The 22,259-nt window shown below is 38.2% G+C and overlaps 1 protein-coding gene across 3 annotated transcripts in view; it reads right to left on the bottom strand.

The window, feature by feature from the left end:
• The window catches only part of opcml (opioid binding protein/cell adhesion molecule-like), a 363,698-nt gene that overhangs the window by 3,841 nt on the left and 337,598 nt on the right, over positions 1-22,259 (bottom strand). For all 3 annotated transcript variants that reach the window (XM_055941638.1, XM_055941639.1, XM_055941637.1), the window contains 2 exons: positions 2,101-2,235; positions 1,140-1,260 (listed from right to left, as the gene is read on the bottom strand). In XM_055941638.1, the coding sequence (XP_055797613.1) occupies positions 1,140-1,260; positions 2,101-2,235 (256 nt within the window). The remainder of the gene's footprint in view (positions 1-1,139; positions 1,261-2,100; positions 2,236-22,259) is intronic.

Genomic DNA, 22,259 nt, shown 5'->3' with positions numbered 1-22,259 from the left:
GCCTGTTAGACCAGCGAATCTCAACTGATGGGGGAGGTTTTGAATGGGTTGTGAGTGTCTGAGTTTAAAAAAAGAGAGAAATAATAATAATAAAAAATTAATGAAAAATACTCCTATCTGAACTTAAATGACTTAAACCAGTTAGAAAGTGTGTAGAAATGACAATGAACCTATATTTTTTAAATCATTTTACCTCTGAACTATTTTTCTTCAATCACAATATTTTCAATTTACTGTACAGTTGTTAGCAGCTGGTCTCAAGCCAGTGATCTGGGCAAAATGCAATTATTGAAAATGAACATGGTGGGACTATTGTTCCCTTGTCATATAATTCTGACATTTTCTATCAATATACCATAAAAAATAGTTTTCCAGATTGCATTTTGGCCGCGAATATTGGATCGCGACTGAGACAAACTGGTAAAATGTTGGTCATGAGGCCAAACCAGTTGAGAACCACTGCATTAGGGGATACAATTTGAAGGTGTAGTCTGTAAACAATGTCAGTATAATCCAGTCAAGTTTGACTGAACAAGGCCCATTGAGGTCATTGCTGTGTTGGCATTTGTGTATGTCCTTGAAGGGTTTAGCACAAGTATGACTGCTACTGTTGGTAAAGACTATTAGTCTCGGGAACTTATGGACAAAAATACTTTTGAAATAAGTCTCTAGAGCCCTAATACCGAACACAGCTCATTAGGTTGTGCTGAGACGACTGCTCTGCATCGCTGTACAACAACCTGCGTTGTGTAAAATGTTTTCTTTGGCTGCACTGCTAATATTCCCCACGCTTCACTGGCTTGTGCCAGTTCTTTGGGAAACAATAATTTTTTGAAGCGTAGTCATTCATTATAAAAAACCCTGTACTTTCTCAGAGGTTGTCCAAGCAACGCAGCCCATTGACAGAAACTAATTATGCAAAGAAATACAACTCGCCTTTGGTGGCCGTGATGGTTTAGATTAGAAATTGTTCTCCAAAGAAAGTACTTTTAATAGTAGGTTCTTAATGAGACAAAATTACATTTTACCAGTGGAGAATAAAAACAACTGGGGGATTTACATCTCCTTACAACCAACAAAGGCCAAAACTGAGACCCTTAAAACCTAGACTATTTTCTAAAAGATCTATTAGGACTTACCTGCGGTCCTCTTTGTACCACTCAAAATCTGCACCAGGAACAGCAGAGGCCTCACATTGGAGCACCCCTTTTTGGCCCACTGGGGTACCTGTACTCCCAGCCTTCGAAATGAAGGGAGCATCTGTAAGATGTATGAAATTTAGGTTATTTAATGACTTTTATAGCAGTGCATATACATTTATTAAAAGTAGACTCAGCAACATGACATCATCACATACAGTGGGGCAACTTCCTGCTTACAGAAATCAACAACAACAAAAATCTGCCACTATTGGGTCTTCCTAATGTGGATATTCCTCACAGGAGGGAGCACATTGGAAATAGCCTGTTTTGGCAGATTGAAATTATGCATTTGATTTCTGCAGGCAAGAATTCTTCCCGCTGTGTATGATGTCATATTGCTGTGTCTAACTACCTGATAACCATTACTTTGATGTCCTTTAAAGTGAACTGTTTCAAACAGGTGAAGTATCTACTATCCTGAATAATCTATAAGGTGCGTCAGTATATTTTCTGTTGATAACAATGTACACTCGAGCTAGCAGGCTAAACTAACAAGAGGCTTCTAAAATTATCTTAATAACCCTAATTTAAAAAATGGGCTCCTGAGTGGCGCAGCAGTCTAAGGCACTGCATTTCAGTGCAAGAGGTGTCACTACAGTCCCTGGTTCGAATCCAGGCTGTATCACATCTGGCCGTGATTGGAAGTCCCTTAGGGCGGCGCACATTTGGCCCGTTCTCGTCTGGGTTTCACTGGGGTAGGCTGTCATTGTAAATAAGAATTTGTTTTTAACTGACTTGCCTAGTTAAAAAAAAATAAAAAATTATAAGCTCTTAAAACAAGCTTGGATCAACAACAGCCTGGGAAAACCATGTGCCTGAAATAGCAACAAATAAGATGACCATTTAGCTTTGTTTGAGTGTTGTGGTGTTTGGCGTCATTGTTTGTTTTCATGCTTACAATTGACTGTGACTTTCACTGTCTTCACATCTGGGGCTGAGATGTCATTGGAGGAGATGCATTCATACGATCCCGACTGTTCTTTAGTGATCGCTGTCATATCAACATATTCCCCTTCAGTGACAAATTTGTTTCCTGAAAAATAACACAATAACATCTGTTTTTAAAGTAGAAAGCATACTGCGGTGCATAAAGTATTTACCAAACCCCCCACGATTGAAGTGCAGTTTCTATATTTTCTATATTTATTTTTCATCTAAAATATATCCCAAAAAGCCACATAACAACTCAAAAGTTAATTTCATAAAAATACACAGTTGGAAAGAAGTGGAGGCCGCTCAACTAACGTGAGTCGAGGTGCAACTCAAAAATATAATCATAATTGAAAAGGAAAAGGTGCAACACTTGCTCACCATCAAACATTATTTGTTTGATGAAGGCCAATGAAGGCCGAAATGTTAATCTTTTAACCTTGCCTAAATAAAACAAAGAATTTGTAATGGTGAGCGAGTATTGTGCTTTTTTATTTTTTATATAAATACAAAGAACCATAATAAATTCATAGCAGCAGCAGCCCTTGAATTGGACACACACATATGCAAACATACTTCTGTTGTTAACAAGCATGAAACATTACTTGCAACCAGGTTAAACAGGTGTGAGATGCAAGATGCATAGAAATCACCCTTTCAAATGGTCTGCAGCATTGATCAAGGTAGCGTGTAGGCTATACATCAGACACTACAACGTGACATTTCTACACCTGTTGGTTGAACATTTGAAAGCAGGAGCCACTCAAGGTGGAAATTCTAAAGAGTTACAGTAGCTGTGTCTTGTACACAACAGCAGCAGGTACCACATTACAGAAACACTGGCCCTCAATATGTTATCAAATGTCAACACACATCACATAAAATTTCCCCAGACATCAGCAGTACTGTGGTATAATCTCTACCCACTGCTCCCGCGACGGACATCATAAAGTCTCTAAGGTCTTGCTATTCAAAGAAACGTGCCGGTATCAGTTATTTTCCTCTGTGTGCGTGTGTGTGTGCAGTGTGCGTGTGTGTGTGTGTGTGCGTGTGTGCATGTGTGTGTGCGTGTGTGTGTGTGTGCGTGTGCGTGTGCGTGTGCGTGTGTGTGTGCGTGTGAGTGAGCAGGAGGCAATGGGGCTGAGACTGAAATGGAGCGGCACCTTTACTTGGAGATAACCCATTCCCAATCAGCTGAAATGTCACATACAGCAATATCTCGACATTAGCATGATCTCATTACTTTCCCCAAGCCCTGGTCCCACCAACAGCTACTGCTGCTGCTGCTGCAGCTGACAAGGGACTGACTGGAAAGGTTGTCCTGGCTGGGTTGTTTCTTTTAACTTTAATGTGCTGGGCCATGGGAAATGGAAGTACAGATAATTTAACATTTTATAATGTGTTTCTATCTACATTATGCAGATTGAGGCGAAGAAGTGGAAATTGAGTTATTGGCCATTACTGTGTTATTTTATGGTTGCAGGCGGTGGTCGGGTGAATGATGGCAAGGTTAACCTATGATAATTCATGCTTCAGCGTATCAGCGACTCCATGTGCAAAAGATGGCAGAATCGGTTATGCTTGTATTTTCAGTCAAGTCGATAAAATAATTATGCTAGGTTTTTAATAAAAGGGAAAAAGTTTGGATAATGTCTTAAGATTCGTGATTCAGTCACTCCTTTGTATCTGCAAACCCAAGGAAACATGGCACCATTAATAGTGGCACCATTAATAGTGGTTAATATGATTTTTGAATGATTATCCCATCTCTGTACCACACACATACAATCACCTGTAAGATCCCTCAGTCGTGTAGTGAATTTCAAGCACAGATTCAACCATGAAGACCAGAGAGGTTTTCCAATGCCTCGCAAAGAAGAACACATTTACAATGCCTCACAAAGATGGCGCCAGAGGAGATGGATGACGTTTTACGGACTCCTAACCAATTGTGCTATTGTGTGTTTTTTCGCGTTATTTGTAACTTATTTTGTAACTACATTTGTACATAATGTTTCTGCCACATCTCTTATGACCAAAAAGAGCTTCTGGATATCAGGACAGGGATTACTCACCTTGTATTAGACAAAGATTTTTTCTTTAACTTCTTGTCAATATGGGGGCGCTGTTTCCACTTTGGAAAAAATCGTACCCAAATTAAACTGCCTCGTACTCTATTCTAGATCGTACAATATGCATATTATTATTACTATTGGATAGAAAACACTCTCAAGTTTCTAAAACTGTTTGAATTATATCTGTGAGTAAAACAGAACTCATTTTGCAGCAAACTTCCAGATAGGAAGTGAAAAATCTGAAAACGATTCTCTGTTCCAGGGCCTGCCTATTGAATTACCTTATATTTATGGATATGCATGTACTGCATACGCCTTCCACTAGATGTCAACAGGCAGTGGAAGGTGGAATGGGGTGTCTAGCTTGATCTGAGGTCCAACAAGAGCTCTTGGAATGACGTGACCAGAATTTCCTTTGTCTACCAGTGCGCGGGAATTACCTCCATATTGTCTTATGATAAGCGTTCGGTATACACGGCTAATATCTCCGGCTTTGTTTTTATTTGATACATATTAGAAAAACATCATAAAGTAGGTTTTTTCAACCGAGTTTCATCAGTTTATTCAACGTTTAATGGGACTTTTGGAGTTTTCCGTTCTATGCGTCAAGAGAAGATGGGCATGTTCGCACCACATGGCTAGCCTTGTGAAGCGAATTCGACAGGAGAGAAGGACATTCTAAAACCAAACAACGATTTATTCTGGACAAAGGACTCCTTGTACAAGATTCTGATGGAAGCTCAGCAAAAGTAAGAACAATTTATGTTGTTATTTCGTATTTCTGTGGAAAACGTTTAGTCCTATTATCCGCCCTTTTTGCGGGCGCTGTCTCGCTATAACGTAAGCTGTTTGTTATGGTAAAGTTATTTGTAAAAATCTAACACAGCGGTTGCATTAAGAACTAGTGTATCTTTCATTTGCTGTCCAACATGTATTTTTTAGTAAAGTTTATGATGAGTTCTTTGGTCAGATTAGGTGAGTGTCCAAACTAGCTCCGGACAATTTGGTGAATCGATGCTACATATTCACAATGTATAACCACGGTTTGCAGCTCGAAATATGCACATTTTCAAACAAAACATAAGTGTATTGTATAACCTGATGTTATAAGACTGTCATCTGATGAAGTTGGTCAAGGTTAGTGATTCATTTTATATCTTTTGCTGGTTTTTGCAATCGCTACCTTTTGCTGCTAATAAATGCATTTGTGTGTTTGGCTGTTGTGGTAAGCTAATATAATGCTATATTGTGTTTTCGCTGTAAAACACTTAAAAAATCGGAAATATTGGCTGGATTCACAAGATGTTTATCTTTCATTTGCTGTACACCATGTATTTTTCATAAATGTTTTATGATGAGTATTTAGGTATTTCACGTTGCTCTCTATAATTATTCTGGCTGCTTTGGTGATATTTTTGATGGTAGCTGCAATGTAAAACTATGATTTATAGCTCAAATATGCACATTTTCGAACAAAACATACATTTATTGTATAACATGTTATAAGACTGTCATCTGATGAAGTTGTTTCTTGGTTAGTGACTAATTATATCTCTATTTGGTCGGTTTTGTGATAGCTACCTATGCGGTAGAAAAATTGTGAAAATATGCGGTTGAGTCTTTTACTATTGTGGTTAGCTAATAGAAATAAATATTGTGTTTTCGCTGTAAAACATTTAAAAAATTGGAAATGATGGCTGGATTCACAAGATATTTATCTTTTATTTGCTGTATTGGACTTGTGATTTCATGAAAATTATATTATATGATATCCCTGTCGCGTTAGGCTAGGCTATGCTAGTCAGCTTTTTTGATGAGGATGCTCCCGGATCCGGGATGGGTAGCAATGAAAGGTTTTAAGGAGTCGTACACAAAGGATTTACTTCAGACACCTGACAAGGCCCAAATCCCCATGATTCGTATGAAGAAGAGACAGAGATATTGGGGATGTAGGTTGGGGTGCCTTGTAAGGATCCGACGGCGAGTGAGTAATCCCCCTCTACCATCAGTCCTATTAGCCAATGTGCAATCATTGGATAACAAAATGGATGAGCTCCAATCAAGACTATCCTACCAAGGAGACATTAAAAATTGTAATATCATATGTTTCACAGAGTCGTGGCTGAACGACGACAAGGATATCATATAGCTGGCAGGGTTTTCGGTCCATCAGCAAGATAGAACAGCTGCCTCCGGTAAGACAAGGGGTGGTGGTCTGTGTCTATTTGTAAATAACAGGTGGTGTACGAAATCTAATATTAAGGAAGTCTCAAGGTTTTGCTCACCTGAGGTAGAGTATCTCATGATAATCTGTAGACCACACTATTTACCAAGAGAGTTTTCATCTATATTTTTCATAGCTCTCTATTTACCCCCACAAACCGATGCTGGCACTAAGACGGCACTCAACGAGCTGTATAATAGCAAACAAGAAAATGCTCATCCAGAGGCGGGGCTCCTAGTGGCCGGAACCTTTAACCTAATTTCTACCAGCATGCTAAATGTGAAAGCAGAGGGGAAAAAAACTCTAGACCAACTTTACTCCACACACAGAGACGCGTACAAAGCTCTCCCTCGCCCTCCATTTGGCAAATCTGACCATAACTCTATCCTCCTTACAAGCAGAAACGAAGCAGGAAAAACCAGTGACTCACTCGATAAGGAAGTGGTCAGATAATGCAGATGCTAAGCAGGACTGTTTTGATAGAACAGACTAGAATATGTTCTGGGATTCTTCCAATGATATTGAGGAGTACACCACATCAGTCACTGGCTTCATCAATCGATGATGTAGTCCCCACAGTCACCGAACGTACAGTACAAACCAGAAGCTAAAGCTAAAGGCTAGAGCTGCCGCTTTCAAGAAGCGGGACTCTAACCCGGACGCTTAAAAGAAATCCCGCTAAGCCTTCCGACAAACCATCAAACAGGCAAAGCGTCAATACAGGACTAAGATTGAATCGTACTACACCGGCTCCAACGCTGCCGGATGTGGCCGGGCTTGCAAACTATTACGGACTACAAAGGGGAACCCAGCCGCGAGCTGCCCAGTTATTTTCAACCTCTCCCTGACTGAGTCTGTATTACCTACAAATTTCAAGCAGACCATCATAGTCCCTGTGCCCAAGAACAGCAAGGTAATCTGCCTAAATGACTACCGCACCGTAGCACGCACGTCTGTAGCCATGAAGTGCTTTGAAAGGCTGGTTTTGGCTGACATCAACACCATCATCCCTAGAAAATTCAGAAACTCCTTCAGGAGAAACCTTCATGTGAAATATTCACATGGGTTTGTGTAGCGGTTCAAAACACGTATTTGTTTTATTTGCCAGCCGTCTTGAAAAGGGGGAATGATTTGTTATCTTGTATTTATCCAATAAGTTAGTTTTTTCTTGTCGCTGTTCAAATGAGTATTCCTGAAGTAAGACAGTACTGGAGCACTCAAATTTGTTCACATCTGTGCAGCTGAACAGATATCCTCTGCGATAAAACTGTTTGCTAGGGATCAGAAAAACCTCTGATACGGGCAAAATTGCATACACAGCTTCTTTCTCAAAGGATAACTGAGAGGGAAACTTGTGCTTGTTTTCTGACATATAGTACCATGGCTAACTATACATGTGAAGAAGGCTATTTAAGCCCAACAGAAGTGCATGAAATGCATAGATATAACTACTAGACTGTAGGGCAGAGTTGCACTTTGCATCACTACCCATTCCTGGAATAGTTTTGAAGTTTCAATTGAATCACACCACACAAGGTCAGCCAGTGGCTACATGTAGGTTATCCAGCCCTTCACGTTACTCATAAAATGATATGATGGAATGCAAATCCTAGCCAATACTACAAAAATATATTAAACATCTAACAACATATTTCACCAAAAATGTATCACTGAATCATATATCAGTGATTGATATCAACACATTCATACACTATATATACAAAAGTATGTGGACACCCCTTCAAATTAGTGGATTCGGCTATTTCAGCCACACCTGTTGCTGGCAAGTGTATAAAATCAAACACGCAGCCATGCAATCTACATAGACAAACAATGGCAGTAGAATTACTGAAGAGCTCAGTGTCTTTCAAAGTGCCACTGTCATAGGATGCCACCTTTCCAACATTCGCCAAATTTCTGCCCTGCTAGAGCTGCCTGGGTCAACTGTAAGTGATGTTTTTGTGAAGTAGAAATGTCTAGGAGCAACAATGGCTCAGCCGTAAAGATCACCATGCGCAATGCCAAGTGTCGGCTGGAGTGGTATAAAGCTCGCCGCCATTGGAATCTGGAGCAGTGGAAACGCATTCTCTGGACTGACAAATCAGGCTTCACCATCTGGCAGTCCGACGGACAAATTTGGGTTTGGCGGATGCCAGGCAACGCTACCTGCCCGATTACATAGTGCCAACTGTAAAGTTTGGTAGAGGGGGAATAATGGTCTAGGGCTGTTTTTCATGGTTCAGGCAAGGCTTCTTAGTTCCAGTGAAGGGAAATCTTAACGCTACAGAATACAATGACATTCTAGACTCTTCTGTGCTTCCAACTTTGTGGCAACAGTTTGGGGAAGGCCCTTTCCTGTTTCAGCATGACAATGCCCCTGTGCACAAAGCGAGGTCCATACAGAAATGGTTTGTCGAGATCGGTGTGGAAGACCTTGACTGGCCTACACAGAGCCCTGACCTTAACCCCACCAAACACCTTTGGGATGAATTGGAACACAGGCCTATTAGCCCAACATCAGTGGCCGACCTCACTAATGCTCTTGTGGCTGAATGGAAGCAAGTCCCCGCAGCAATGTTCCAACATCTATTGGTGTTGGAACATCTATATTAATGCTCATTATTTTGGAATGAGATGTTCGACGAGAAGGTGTCCACATACTTTTGGTCATGTAGTGTAGCATACACACAATGTTCAACTAGAATGTAAAATTGCTAAATTAATCAAACAAATAAAATAATCCCACTGGGATTGATAAACATACATATTTAATCAAGTTTAATTTCAGTAACACATTCTTGATTTTCTTCAGAAGACAGCACTAAAACAGCATTGTGACTCAAACAATGACAACATTTCTTAAATGAAAAACAGATTTGCCTTGATTACTCCATCAACAATAGAACTGTAAATGACTGGAAATTGTCAACAGCTGCACAATTTCTTTAAAGTCCCTGGAAAAATTCACGACAACAAAACCACAAAGCCTCAATCTGTATAGATCAAATCTACTATTTTCACTTCAACATACATTGATAATCCTTCCTATTCTAATGTGCACGGTTCTATGTAGAACAAAGTGATTGCATTAACAGGGGAGATAGATCATCTGTACATTGTAAAAGTAAACAAAAAAACGTATAAATAAACACCTAACAGGATAATGCAGCTTTTCATTGACTCCGATGCGTGACCGATCGCTGATTTGAGTTTAGGAGATGGACGTGCAAACAAAGCCGGAGGCCCATTGCAATTACAGCCAACAGCATCCCTTATAATCCTGAGGCCATTATGGAACTGTCTGTCCACAGTGAGAGAAGGCTTATTAGATTGTTAAAGGGGGGGAAGCGACTTGGAGAGCATGAGGAAAAATTAATAATAGAGCCATCTCATCCCTCCCCCCTCTGGTTTAAAGCCCCAGAGATAAGCTAGGCCCTAGCAACATTATTGAGATTAGCATCGACAACAAAAGGCTCTCCACATTACTCTTCACATGGACTTCTTTGCATCAATCAACGAGTTCTCAGAGGGGGATGGAATAGGTTGACGAGAGTGGAGAGTGAGTGCACGTTTGCGGTTGTAACAAAGCACACCTTGGGGGAAAACAACACACACACACACCGACCCACCCACCCAACCACCCAGAGATAGCATCAACATAGACAGAAACTGATCTGTGACAATTTCACTGGGGCTGGGACAATACCAGTATTGCAATATTTTTCCATGGCAAAAAAAGAAAACATGAAGCAGACCAAACTCGTTGGTAATTTAAAAACAAGCTGCATGTAAAATATTGGGTGATATAGCTTGGAAAAGTAACAAATGTGACTGGATGACAACATAATGATGTTTGTTTCCAACATTAGGACTGTTTTCCTAAAGATGTTAAGTTGTCAAGAAATATGTTTTGTTTCCTTGTCATGATAATAATGAGCAGTGGCATAAAGTACTTAAGTAAAAATACTTTTAAATACTACTTAAGTAGTTTTTTTTTTGGTATCTGTACTTTTACTTTTACTCCACTACATTCCTAAATAAAATAATGTACTTTTTACTCCTTACATTTTACCTGGCACCCAAAAGTACTCATTACATTTTGAATGCTTAGCAGGACAAAATTGTCTAATTCACGCACTTATCAAGAGAACATACTTGGTCATCCCTACTGCCTCTGATCTGGCAGACTCACTAAACACAAATGCTTCATTTCTAAATTGTGTCTGAGTGTTGAACTGTGCCCCTGACTATCCGTACATTTATAAAACAAGAAAATTGTGTCGTCTGGTTTGCTAAAAATAAGACATTTTAAATTATTTATACTTTTTCTTTTGATACTTAAGTACATTTAAAACCAAATACTTTTAGACTTTTACTCAAGTAGTATTTTACTGGCCGACTTTCACTTTTACTTGAGTCATTTTCTTTTAAGGTATCTTTACTTTTACTCAAGTATGAAAATTGGGTACTTTTTCCACCACTGCTAATGAGTGTCGCGATACTGGTATTGTCCCGGCCCTAAATGTAACCCCTTCTTCAACCAAATAACCATATACAGTGGTGTCTGAAATTATTGGATCCGTTGATAAAGATTAAGCAAAAAAGACTGCATAAAATAAATAATACAAATACTGAGCTTTATAAAATTGCTCAGCGAAAAAGATTTTGTTTAACAGGTAATGGTATTCATTTTTTTGGGGGGGGGGGGGGGGTAAACTAATTATTGAATCCCCTGTTTTCAATACTCCAGCACCCTCCCATTGCAAGGATAACAACACTGAGCCTTTTTCTATAATGTTTTATGAGATTAGAAAACACATTGGGAGGGATCTTAGACCATTCCTCCATACAGAATCTTTCCAGATCCTTGATATGGTCAGATGACATGAAAATAGAGCTTTTTGGCCACACACTCCAATGGTGGGTTTGGCCTTTCAAAGAACAATGCATATACAAAATATACATAATTAACTTTTTAGCCTAATACCTGGTTGCCTCTATCAGGAGGCTGAAACTTGGACGCAAGTGGATCTTCCAGCAAGACAATAACCTCAAGCACGCCAAGCAATAACCCCCGACCACAAAAGCAACATTTTGCAATAGCCATCTCAGTCTCCGGTCTTGAACCCTATGGAAAACCTGTGGTTTGAATTGAAGAGGGCAGTTCACAAGTGCTGACGAAGGATATCAAGGATCTGGAAAGATTCTGTATGGAGGAATGGTCAAAGATCTCTCCCAATGTGTTCTCCAATCTTATTTTTCTTTTTAAAAGTACAGTGTAGTTATTCTCGCGAGGGGAGGATGCTGGTGTATTATAAACGGGATCCAATCATTTTGAACAATGTGTTTTTAACTGATATAACAATTCCATATGCTATTTGAATTCTCGGTGGAAATGGAACAACACTCTATTTAAGCATTTAAAGTCAATTACTCTCAATTCATCCAATTTCTGCCAGTGTTAATTTCCAAAGATAACAGATCCACCTATGTGAATAACTGCAGTTGATTTGAACTTAATAGACAGGCCTCAAAGAACGCTAATCCTTTATAATACAATATATCAGGGATGGACATAATTGGTTTTGCATCAGCAGTTTATCTCTTGTTATGCCACTCACTGATAGTCAATTAGCCCCTGTCAGCAAAAAATGTTTTTGATTGGTAGGTTAGTTTTGCGGTCAGCTCTCTAAACTTTTATCATGGTCGAATTACCGGCTGGGAGGCCTCCATTGATTCTGTTAGTCAGTCTAACTTTTCTCACTTAGTCAGTCTCACTCATATTAAAAACTACAAACATTTCTCTACACCCTATTGCAAATGTGTAGAATTATTTGTGGCCACCACACCCATCAAAGTTGCCCTCCCTGTCATATATTATATACAGTATATCACAACACTTAACAATGTTTTATTGTTACACTTTTTAACCTGTCTGGCTCTGGCATTCCGCCAGGGGAACTCCTCCCACATTCCATTGAAAAGGCAGAGCGCGAAATTCAAAAGATATTTTTTAGAAATATTTAACTTTCACACATTAACAAGTCCAATACAGCAAATGAAAGATACACATCTTGTGAATCCAGTCAACATGTCCGATTTTTAAAATGTTTTACAGCGAAAACACCACATATATTTATGTTAGCTCACCACCAAATACAAAAAAGGACAGACATTTTTCACAGCACAGGTAGCATGCACAAAGCCAACCTAACTAACCAAGAACCAACCAAACTAACCAACAAACAACTTCATCAGATGACAGTCTTATAACATGTTATTCAATAAATCTATGTTTTGTTCGAAAAATGTGCATATTTCAGGTATAAATCATAGTTTACATTGCAGCTACAATCAGAAATTGCACCGAAAGCAGACTGAATAATTACAGACACCAACGTCAAATACCTAAATACTCATCATAAAACATTTCTGAAAAATCGATGGTGTACAGCAAATTAAAGACAAACATCTTGTGAATCCAGCCAATATTTCCGATTTTTTAAGTGTTTTACAGCGAAAACACGATATAGCATTATATTAGCTTACTACAATAGCCTACCACACTACCGCATTCATTCATCAAGGCACGTTAGCGATAGTAATAGGCACGTTAGCGATAGCGAATAAACCAGCAAGATATATAATTTTCGACTAACCTTGATAAGCTTCATCAGATGACAGTCCTATAACATCAGGTTATACATACACTTATGTTTTGTTCGAAAATTTGCATATTTAGAGCTGAAATCAGTGGTTATACATTGTGCTAACGTTGTGCTAACATTTACATTACATTTACATTACATTTAAGTCATTTAGCAGACGCTCTTATCCAGAGCGACTTACAAATTGGTGCATTCACCTTATGACATCTAACGTAGCATCTTTTTCCCACAACGTCCGGATATTTTTCTGACACTTTTTCTGACACACATATTCTGACCAAATAACTATTCATAAACATAACTAAAAAATACATGTTGTATAGGAAATGATAGATACACTAGTTCTTAATGCAATCGCCGTGTTAGAATTCTAAAAATAACTTCATTACGACATCCAGCTTAGGTATAGCGAGAGAGTACCCAAAAGCTGGGTGCAAACGACTAGCACAACATGTTCGACAGATATATGAAATAACATCATAAAATGGGTCCTACTTTTGCTGATCTTTCATCAGAATGTTGTACAAGGGGTCCTTTGTCGGGAACAATCGTTGTTTGGATTTAGAACGGCCTTTTTCCCTCTCGATTTAGCAAGCACACTTGCCAAGTGGCACGAATCTCTCCATCGTCAAAAACAAACGGAAGAGAACGGAACACGGCAAAACTCCCGAAAAAATGTCAATAGTCTGATTAAACTATATTGAAAAAACATACTTTACGATGATATTGTCACATGTATCAAATAAAATGAAAGCCGGAGATATTTGTCGTCCATAACGACAGCTTATCAGAAGGCAAATACAGGTCCCTTCTCGCGCTCTCCAGAAAACAGGAAACTGGTGACACGTCATGCCAAGAGCTATGATTCGTGCCCAGATCAAGTAACACACTCAATTTCTTCTCTCACTGCTTGTCGACATCTAGTGGAAGACGTATGAAGTGCATCTAAACTAATAAATATCAAGGACTATAAATCCTGTTGGGGATGGGGGCGCTGTTTAGACTATTTATGCTAATGTGGCTAATTTTTTAAACGGCTTCCCACAAAATCCTTGATCGTACAATATGCATATTATTATTATTATTGGATAGAAAACAGTCTATAGTTTCTATAGGAGTTGAAATTTTGTCTCTAAGTGGAACAGAGCCCATTCTACAGCAATTTCCCTGACATGGAGTCAGATTTGAGAAACGTTGGCCACTTTTCTGAAGTCATTTAAACGGGCACTGTCGTTGCTATGACTATACGGACACTTCTTACGTCTTCCCCTGGATGCCTTTACGTGATGACGATTCCAACGGGCTCGATTGCTCGTTCACAGGCCCTACAAATGAAAAAAACCTTTAGCTAGCAAGTCTTTTCTTGCTGCGTAACGCGCGTGGAAGACACCGACCCTCTCCTGTTCCAAGCATTAGTTTAGCCTGTTATATTTCTCCGGTCATCTTTTCACTCGTTATAGGAGTTACAAACATCACAAAGTAGTTAATTTAAAGCGTTTTATAGCAATTTATATCCGTTTAGTGCGATTTTGGGACATTTATTTTTGCAACGATGTGAAAAGTTGGTCACGCTTTTCAGTTCATCCCGAACGTAGTTGACATTTCCACATGGCAAGAGGACAGCTTTCCACCAAAAGACGATTTCTCCCAAGAAAGGATCCTTTGCCCAAGATACTGATGGAAGAACAGCTCAAGGTAGGACATTTTTATTATGATAAATCGTGTTTCTGTCGAAACATTTTAGTGGCTTAGGACGCCATGTTTTTTGACGTAGCTTCGCTTGGCGCAAACTGTATTGAAAAGTAAGGATAAATTAAAAAATGTAATAACGCAATTGTATTAAGAATTAAATTGTCTATCAATCCCTGTCCACCCTATATTTTTTAGTCACGTTTATGAGTATTTATGTATAAGAGTAGATCACTGTCTAAGTGGCGCAAGGACGTTTTCTTTACCAGCTTGTCTACATTTCACATTGTCTAACCATGATTTTGGTGGCTAAATATAAACATTTTCGATCAAACTGTATATGCATGTTGTAATGTGATGTTACAGGAGTGTCATCGGAAGAATTCTGAGAAGGTTAGTGAAAAAATTAATATCTTTTGGCGATGTTGACTTTTATCGCTCACTTTGGCTAGAATCAATGCTGGGCTGCTAATTGCTATGTGCTAAGCTAATATAACGATTTATTGTGTTTTCGCTGTAAGACACTTAGAAAATCTGAAATATTGTCTGTATTCACAGGATCTGTGTCTTTCGATTCGTGTATGCTGTGTATTTTTACGAAATGTTTGATGATTAGTAGTTAGGTAAACACGTTGCTCATTGTAATTATTCTAGTCCATTTGTGATGGTGGGTGCAATTGTAAACTATGCCATCTACCTGAAATATGCACTTTTTTCTAACAAAACCTATCCCATACCATAAATATGTTATCAGACTGTCATCTAATGAGTTTTTTTGTTGGTTAGGGGCTATAAATATCTTAGTTTAGCCGAATTGGTGATGGCTACTGGTGTTGGTGGACAAATAAAAGATGGTGGAATATGCTAATGTGTTTTTAGGTAATAGATGTACATCTTTACATATTGTGTCTTCCCTGTAAAACATTTTAAAAATCGGAAATGTTGACTGGATTCATAAGATCTGTGTCTTTCATTAGCTGTATTGGACTTTAATGTGTGAAAGTTAAATATTTTAAAAAAATATTTTTTTTGAATTTCGCGGCACTGGTTTTTCAGTGGGGGGGGGGGGGGAGTGCCGCGAGCGGCACGCTGATCCTAGACAGGTTAATAGGCAGCCCCTAGAACAGTGCATCGATTTCAGATTTTCCACTTCCCTGTCAGGAAGTTTGCTGCAAAAGGAGTTATGTTTTACTCACAGATATAATTCAAACGGTTTTAGAAACTAGAGAGTGTTTTCTATCCAATAGTAATAATAATATGCATATTGTACGAGCAAGAATTGAGTACGAGGCCGTTTAAATTGGGCACGATTTTCCCCCAAAGTGGAAACAGCGCCCTCTGTCCTCAACAGGTTTAAGCTATACTGTTTAATGAGTACTTGACATTCTACTGTATGTGTTTTAATGAGTACTTGACATTCTACGGTATGTGTTTATTGAGTACTTGACATTCTACTGCATGTGTTTTAATGAGTACTTGACATTCTACTGCATGTGTTTTAATGAGTACTTGACATTCTACTGTATGTGTTTAATGAGTACTTGACATTCTACTGTATGTGTTTTAATGAGTACTTGACATTCTACTGTATGTGTTTTAATGAGTACTTGACATTCTACTATATGTGTTTTAATGAGTACCTGACATTCTACTGTATGTGTTTTAATGAGTACTTGATATTCTACTGTATGTGTTTTAATGAGTACTTGACATTCTACTGTATGTGTTTAATGAGTACTTGGCATTCTACTGTATGTGTTTAATGAGTACTTGACATTCTACTGTATGTGTTTTAATGAGTACTTGACATTCTAATGTATGTGTTTTAATGAGTATTTGACATTCTACTGTATGTGTTTTAATAAGTACTTGACATTCTACTATATGTGTTTTAATGAGTACCTGACATTCTACTGTATGTGTTTTAATGAGTACTTTATATTCTACTGTATGTGTTTTAATGAGTACTTGACATTCTACTGTATGTCTTTAATGAGTACTTGGCATTCTACTGTATGTGTTTTAATGAGTACTTGACATTCTACTGTATGTGTTTTAATGAGTACTTGACATTCTACTGTATGTGTTTTTATGAGTACTTGACATTCTACTGTATGTGTTTTAATGAGTACTTGACATTATACTGTATGTGTTTTAATGAGTACTTGACATTCTACTGTATGTGTTTTAATGTGTACTTGACAATCTACTGTATGTGTTTAATGAGTACTTGGCATTCTACTGTATGTGTTTAATGAGTACTTGACATTCTACTGTATGTGTTTTAAAGAGTACTTGACATTCTACTGTATGTGTTTAATGAGTACTTGACATTCTACTGTATGTGTTTTAATGAGTACTTGACATTCTACTGTATGTGTTTAATGAGTACTTGGCATTCTACTGTATGTGTGTAATGAGTACTTGACATTCTACTGTATGTGTTTTAATGAGTACTTGACATTCTACTGTATGTGTTTAATTAGTACTTGGCATTCTACTGTATGTGTTTAATGAGTACTTGACATTCTACTGTATGTGTTTTAATGAGTACTTGACATTCTACTGTATGTGTTTTAATGAGTACTTGACATTCTACTGTATGTGTTTTAATGAGTACTTGACATTCTACTATATGTGTTTTAATGAGTACCTGACATTCTACTGTATGTGTTTTAATGAGTACTTGATATTCTACTGTATGTGTTTTAATGAGTACTTGACATTCTACTGTATGTGTTTAATTAGTACTTGGCATTCTACTGTATGTGTTTAATGAGTACTTGACATTCTACTGTATGTGTTTTAATGAGTACTTGACATTCTACTGTATGTGTTTTAATGAGTACTTGACATTCTACTATATGTGTTTTAATGAGTACCTGACATTCTACTGTATGTGTTTTAATGAGTGCTTTACATTCTACTGTATGTGTTTTAATGAGTTGGTGTGAATTCAGAACAGCAAGCATCGCTCCATCTTGAATCAACAGTCAAAGCCGTTCCCAGATGAACAACTATCCATAAATCACCAAAAAACGACATAATATCCTCAAGTCAGTCTTGAACGGCCATCTATTATGCAGGGGTATCTGTTTTATCAAGCTAAAAGTTGAGGTGGACATTGCCCTTCTGTTCCAAACTGCCATTGAATTCCTATATGAGTTCCAGCCATATGCCCTTTAAAGCTCAAGTGGCCGTTTATTATGCACCCTAAATATTAACAACCATAGCCTCACCCAATTACCATCTGTCCCCAGAATCAAAGTGACAGAACACACTTTCACTTCAGTTTTTGGGAAAGAGAGATTGTCTTTGATGTCTTATAGTCGTGCCCTTTTCTCTAGAAACACATTATGAGAAATATCTCAACAATTTATGTCAATAGATCACTAGCTAAAGCTACAATGCAGATTCCACCCATCTCTCCGTAAAGGGGCATCATAGCTTTGTTTGTGCTGACAATGTCGAGTTCAGTGTTTTCTTTTGTTATGTCCTTGCCAAAGCAACATACAGTATGTCATTTTAAATCAGACAGACTGTACTGTACCCTGTCCTTAATAATGACCACAAGGTTGCCATGGAAATCTCTGAAGATAAACAGAGCAAATAGAGTGTAGAAATGGAAATGCACACCTAGTATAAAATAACAGCGATGAGGAGGCTTATTCAGGCGTGGAAGCTGTCCAAGGATGTGTCTCAAATGACTATTGCCTGTATAGTGCACTACATTTGTTATCTATGTGGCTCTGATGAAAAACGGTGAACTTTAAAGGGAATAGTAGGGTTTCTTTATAAGACACCCTCCCTTAGCAATGGGGTGAAATAAAGTATGGATAGCTGTATGTATAAGACATGACGAATAATAGATCACTAAAGTGAAAGCATAATATGTTTATGATATTCCGAAACCAAACATGGTCCTGCTAAACGCTAAACTGCGTCAACAATATCTTACTCAGTCAGTTGAAATGGTCCTTCAGATACTATTACACAAATCTGATCTGAAGTCTGTCCTATGATTAATGCCATGGTTTGCCTTGTTGTATGCTCTGTATTTCCCTAGTCCATTCTGCTTGAGCTGGCTAAGGGGAACAGGTTTGTCTGTAGCTTTAGCTCATTTCTGGCCCTGTGGTTCGCAGTAAATTAATATCAATGCATTATAGGATGACATTCCACTTATAATGAGATTTCCGAGTGCTAATGATTTCATAATAAACCATTGACCATTATTCATGTTTGTCAACACATCTAATTGTGATATGCAATCATTGCCAGATGGAACGGCCCCTAATAGGTTTCAAAGCGTTGATTATGACTTTTGTCTGCATAAACCAATTAGGAGCCTGCTGACACACTTGATAAGGAGTGGTTATATTGAAAATAATGAGAGTGCACTGGGGACTTAGCTACTACTGTATAGCAGAGAGAAGAAGACAAAACATTCTCCTAGCAGGATAGAGGCACATTCACACACAGGCATACAGTAAACTCACTCACTTCAATTTATACCCTGGTTCTTTCATAACCTCACTATTTAGATGTCATATTTTTGCAGGGCAGACTAGGACACTGGAATATTGTGCAGTTAAGAGTTAGGTACAACATTACCTGGAAATGAAACTAGTAACTCTGAAGCAGTTTGGCATTTATTGATATGACTCATATACTGGAGGTAGCTCTGCACTAATGGTCACTAGCTGGTCATATAATCTGATTTTAAACCTAACCTTAACCACACTGCTAACCCTAATGCCTATACCTAACCTTAAATAAAGACCAAAAAAGCACATTTTCTTTTCATGAATCTTTACGATAATAGCCCATTTTTACTTTGCAGCTAGCCCATCTAGCGGACACCGCTCAATTCTTCCTCCAGGGCAAGACTCATGACAATAAATGTCAGCCTGTAACTCTGAATCCACTTTGTAGCACTATTACATCACAAGTTGCTGTTTCACATAACCTCTGATGAACCAAGTCAAAAATGTGAGCCAAACAGTTTAGATATTTAATAACCAATGTACGTACAATAAAATCCACCGTTTCTGAAAAGATTCCTCTCATTTAGAAGTCTGGCCTCGACTCAATGCTCTGGGCATCAAAAACAGTAGCACATGCAAGTGTACAGAAAATGTCATTCCTAGACAAGAAAGCAACTGTCTGTAAGGGAGCCTTGTTAATCATACGGTACATCTCACCATGTTAATTGGAAACGTACACACGTATGCTGTTAAAGCCTGTCAACGCAGTTATCAATATTTGTTGGCTTAATATTGGCTAATATAAGGCTTAATGATGTAAGTACTGTGTATAGTATAGATTAAGATAATCATGAATTGTGAATCAATTATGTCTATCACAGCTTTTCATCAAGAGCTATTGTATGGATCTCTGTTGTCATTCTATTGTATGGATCTCTGTTGTCATTCTATTGTATGGATCTCTGTTGTCATTGGTAGAAGCATTCCCAATTATTATACCTCACTACGCACTATTCTGTCACTTCATTACCATACCATGACTAAACAAGTCAAATCTTGGATCTGTTGTCATAAATAAAAATCATAAGACTTTTTTCAAATGACAGAAAAATACCTACCAGCTATATATTTGTCAGCTCTTGTTTAATGAATTTTACTACACTCATTCTAATGCATTAGATTGACTTGTAATTTCCCCACCTGTCCAATTTGTGGGATATTTTCAAAAGCCTTGTAAAGCGAAATTGCTCTCTCAATTATCCTCCTCCTTATTTCATTAATAATAGGCCTTCGTTATGAGAACTGGTCACCAGTTCAATGACTTTTATTATATCCTAATGGACAAACCTTTTCCATAGAGGTCAGAGGAACATATTGTGAGGGAAATGATATTGTTACAGCTAGTGGATAATTGGAGACCTGAGTTGTATTCAGTAGGAACTAGACAGGAGAAAACATTTTGAAATGGGGAGTGAAATGGGGATATAATACCTGAACGTGTCCAGTAAGAAAACAGGCATTGGATGGGGCACATAAATGGTGAGCCCTACTGAACACCAGATGGTTACTGAATTTGTTTCGCTACACACTTTAGCCTACTACTTCACTGTATCTGTGAAGCTGTGCTAGTTGATAACCGAACCAATTAAAACAATCTCAGAGCAGAAACCAATCTGTACCACATCATACAATAAGACTGCAGTAAAAACAGTGTAATTGGTCAATGATTTCAGGGGTCATATGGTTCGGTACCACTTACTAATTGAGCTTCCCTCTTGAATATTACAGTATATTGTATTATGAATGAGGCAATAAAGCTTAATACTATTTTTTGAACTACCAATGCATTAAGTAGGCCATTACTCTTCAAAATATTTCTTCCTAGCAGCGTTAACTACAGAATCAGAGCATATTCTGATACTTCTTTTAACAGCGATATGACAGGGAAATTCACAGAACAGTGTTTTTGCCTTTCAGAAGAAGGAAATTACTTATCAAGAGCCAATTTAGGGAATGACATCCGGATATTAAGGGACATTACTGCGCATAGAGAGAAAACTGAATCATTTTGATTGTGTATCGAGAAACCATTATAAAATGCCAATATAAAGCAGCTATGCTCTAGTCTTGCTCACTCAATGTCATCTCGCACTGGGATGGGGCGGAATCCACCCCAATCAGCTTGCGGATAAGTAATGGGTCACCATGGTTATGCGGTTCTGTCTGACTTATCATCACATGCCTCCCTGAACCGTCTTCTGCATCCTGATCTTAAACGAGGATCTGGGAGATGAATCGCCTCAGCTCTTTACAGTACAAATATATCTTCATTAGGACAGTCATCGCCCAGACAGGGTCTAATTACTGAGAGGTTTTGATTACTGACTGCCAATCAATTACTCTGATATAATTCCTCACCCCTGAGATGGGCTGGAGTGATTACTGCTTCATTGGGTATCGGTCTTTCTGTCTGTCTGAAGTTGTTGTCTGGGGGTTTTGAGACAAAGATACATACCTGTCAGAGCTAAAGACTAGTGGCAGAGCCGATCCATTCCCTGGCTGGCTTTTCGTTCTCTTCCATATCTGATCAGAGCATTTGAAATCATCCTTTGTACCAGAACTAAGAGACGTCGATAAGATTTACACACATTTACACACAGTGGCTGGCTTGACTTTGCGAATTGTGGGCAGATAGTTAAGCATGGAGTGTCAGCACTGAGGAATAATGCCTCTGAGGTATATTGCTATACCTGGCACAAGCAATAGCTACATATAATAGGTAATATTACTTGAACTGCCTGTTCAATTTAAAAGTTGTTGATTACAATCAATAGGTCCCCAGGCAATGTTTTTTCATGTGCATTATCAAATCACACAACTGCCAAACATTTAGAATAATCCGATAAAGCCATTAGCCTATAGAAAAAGAAATGCATGAAAAACCTACCTCTATAAAAACCGATAACTATTGTGCATATCATTGTGAA

Source organism: Salvelinus fontinalis, chromosome 13, assembly GCF_029448725.1.
Source record: "Salvelinus fontinalis isolate EN_2023a chromosome 13, ASM2944872v1, whole genome shotgun sequence".
Lineage (NCBI taxonomy): Eukaryota > Metazoa > Chordata > Actinopteri > Salmoniformes > Salmonidae > Salvelinus > Salvelinus fontinalis.
This window is presented reverse-complemented; position numbering and strand designations above follow the sequence as displayed.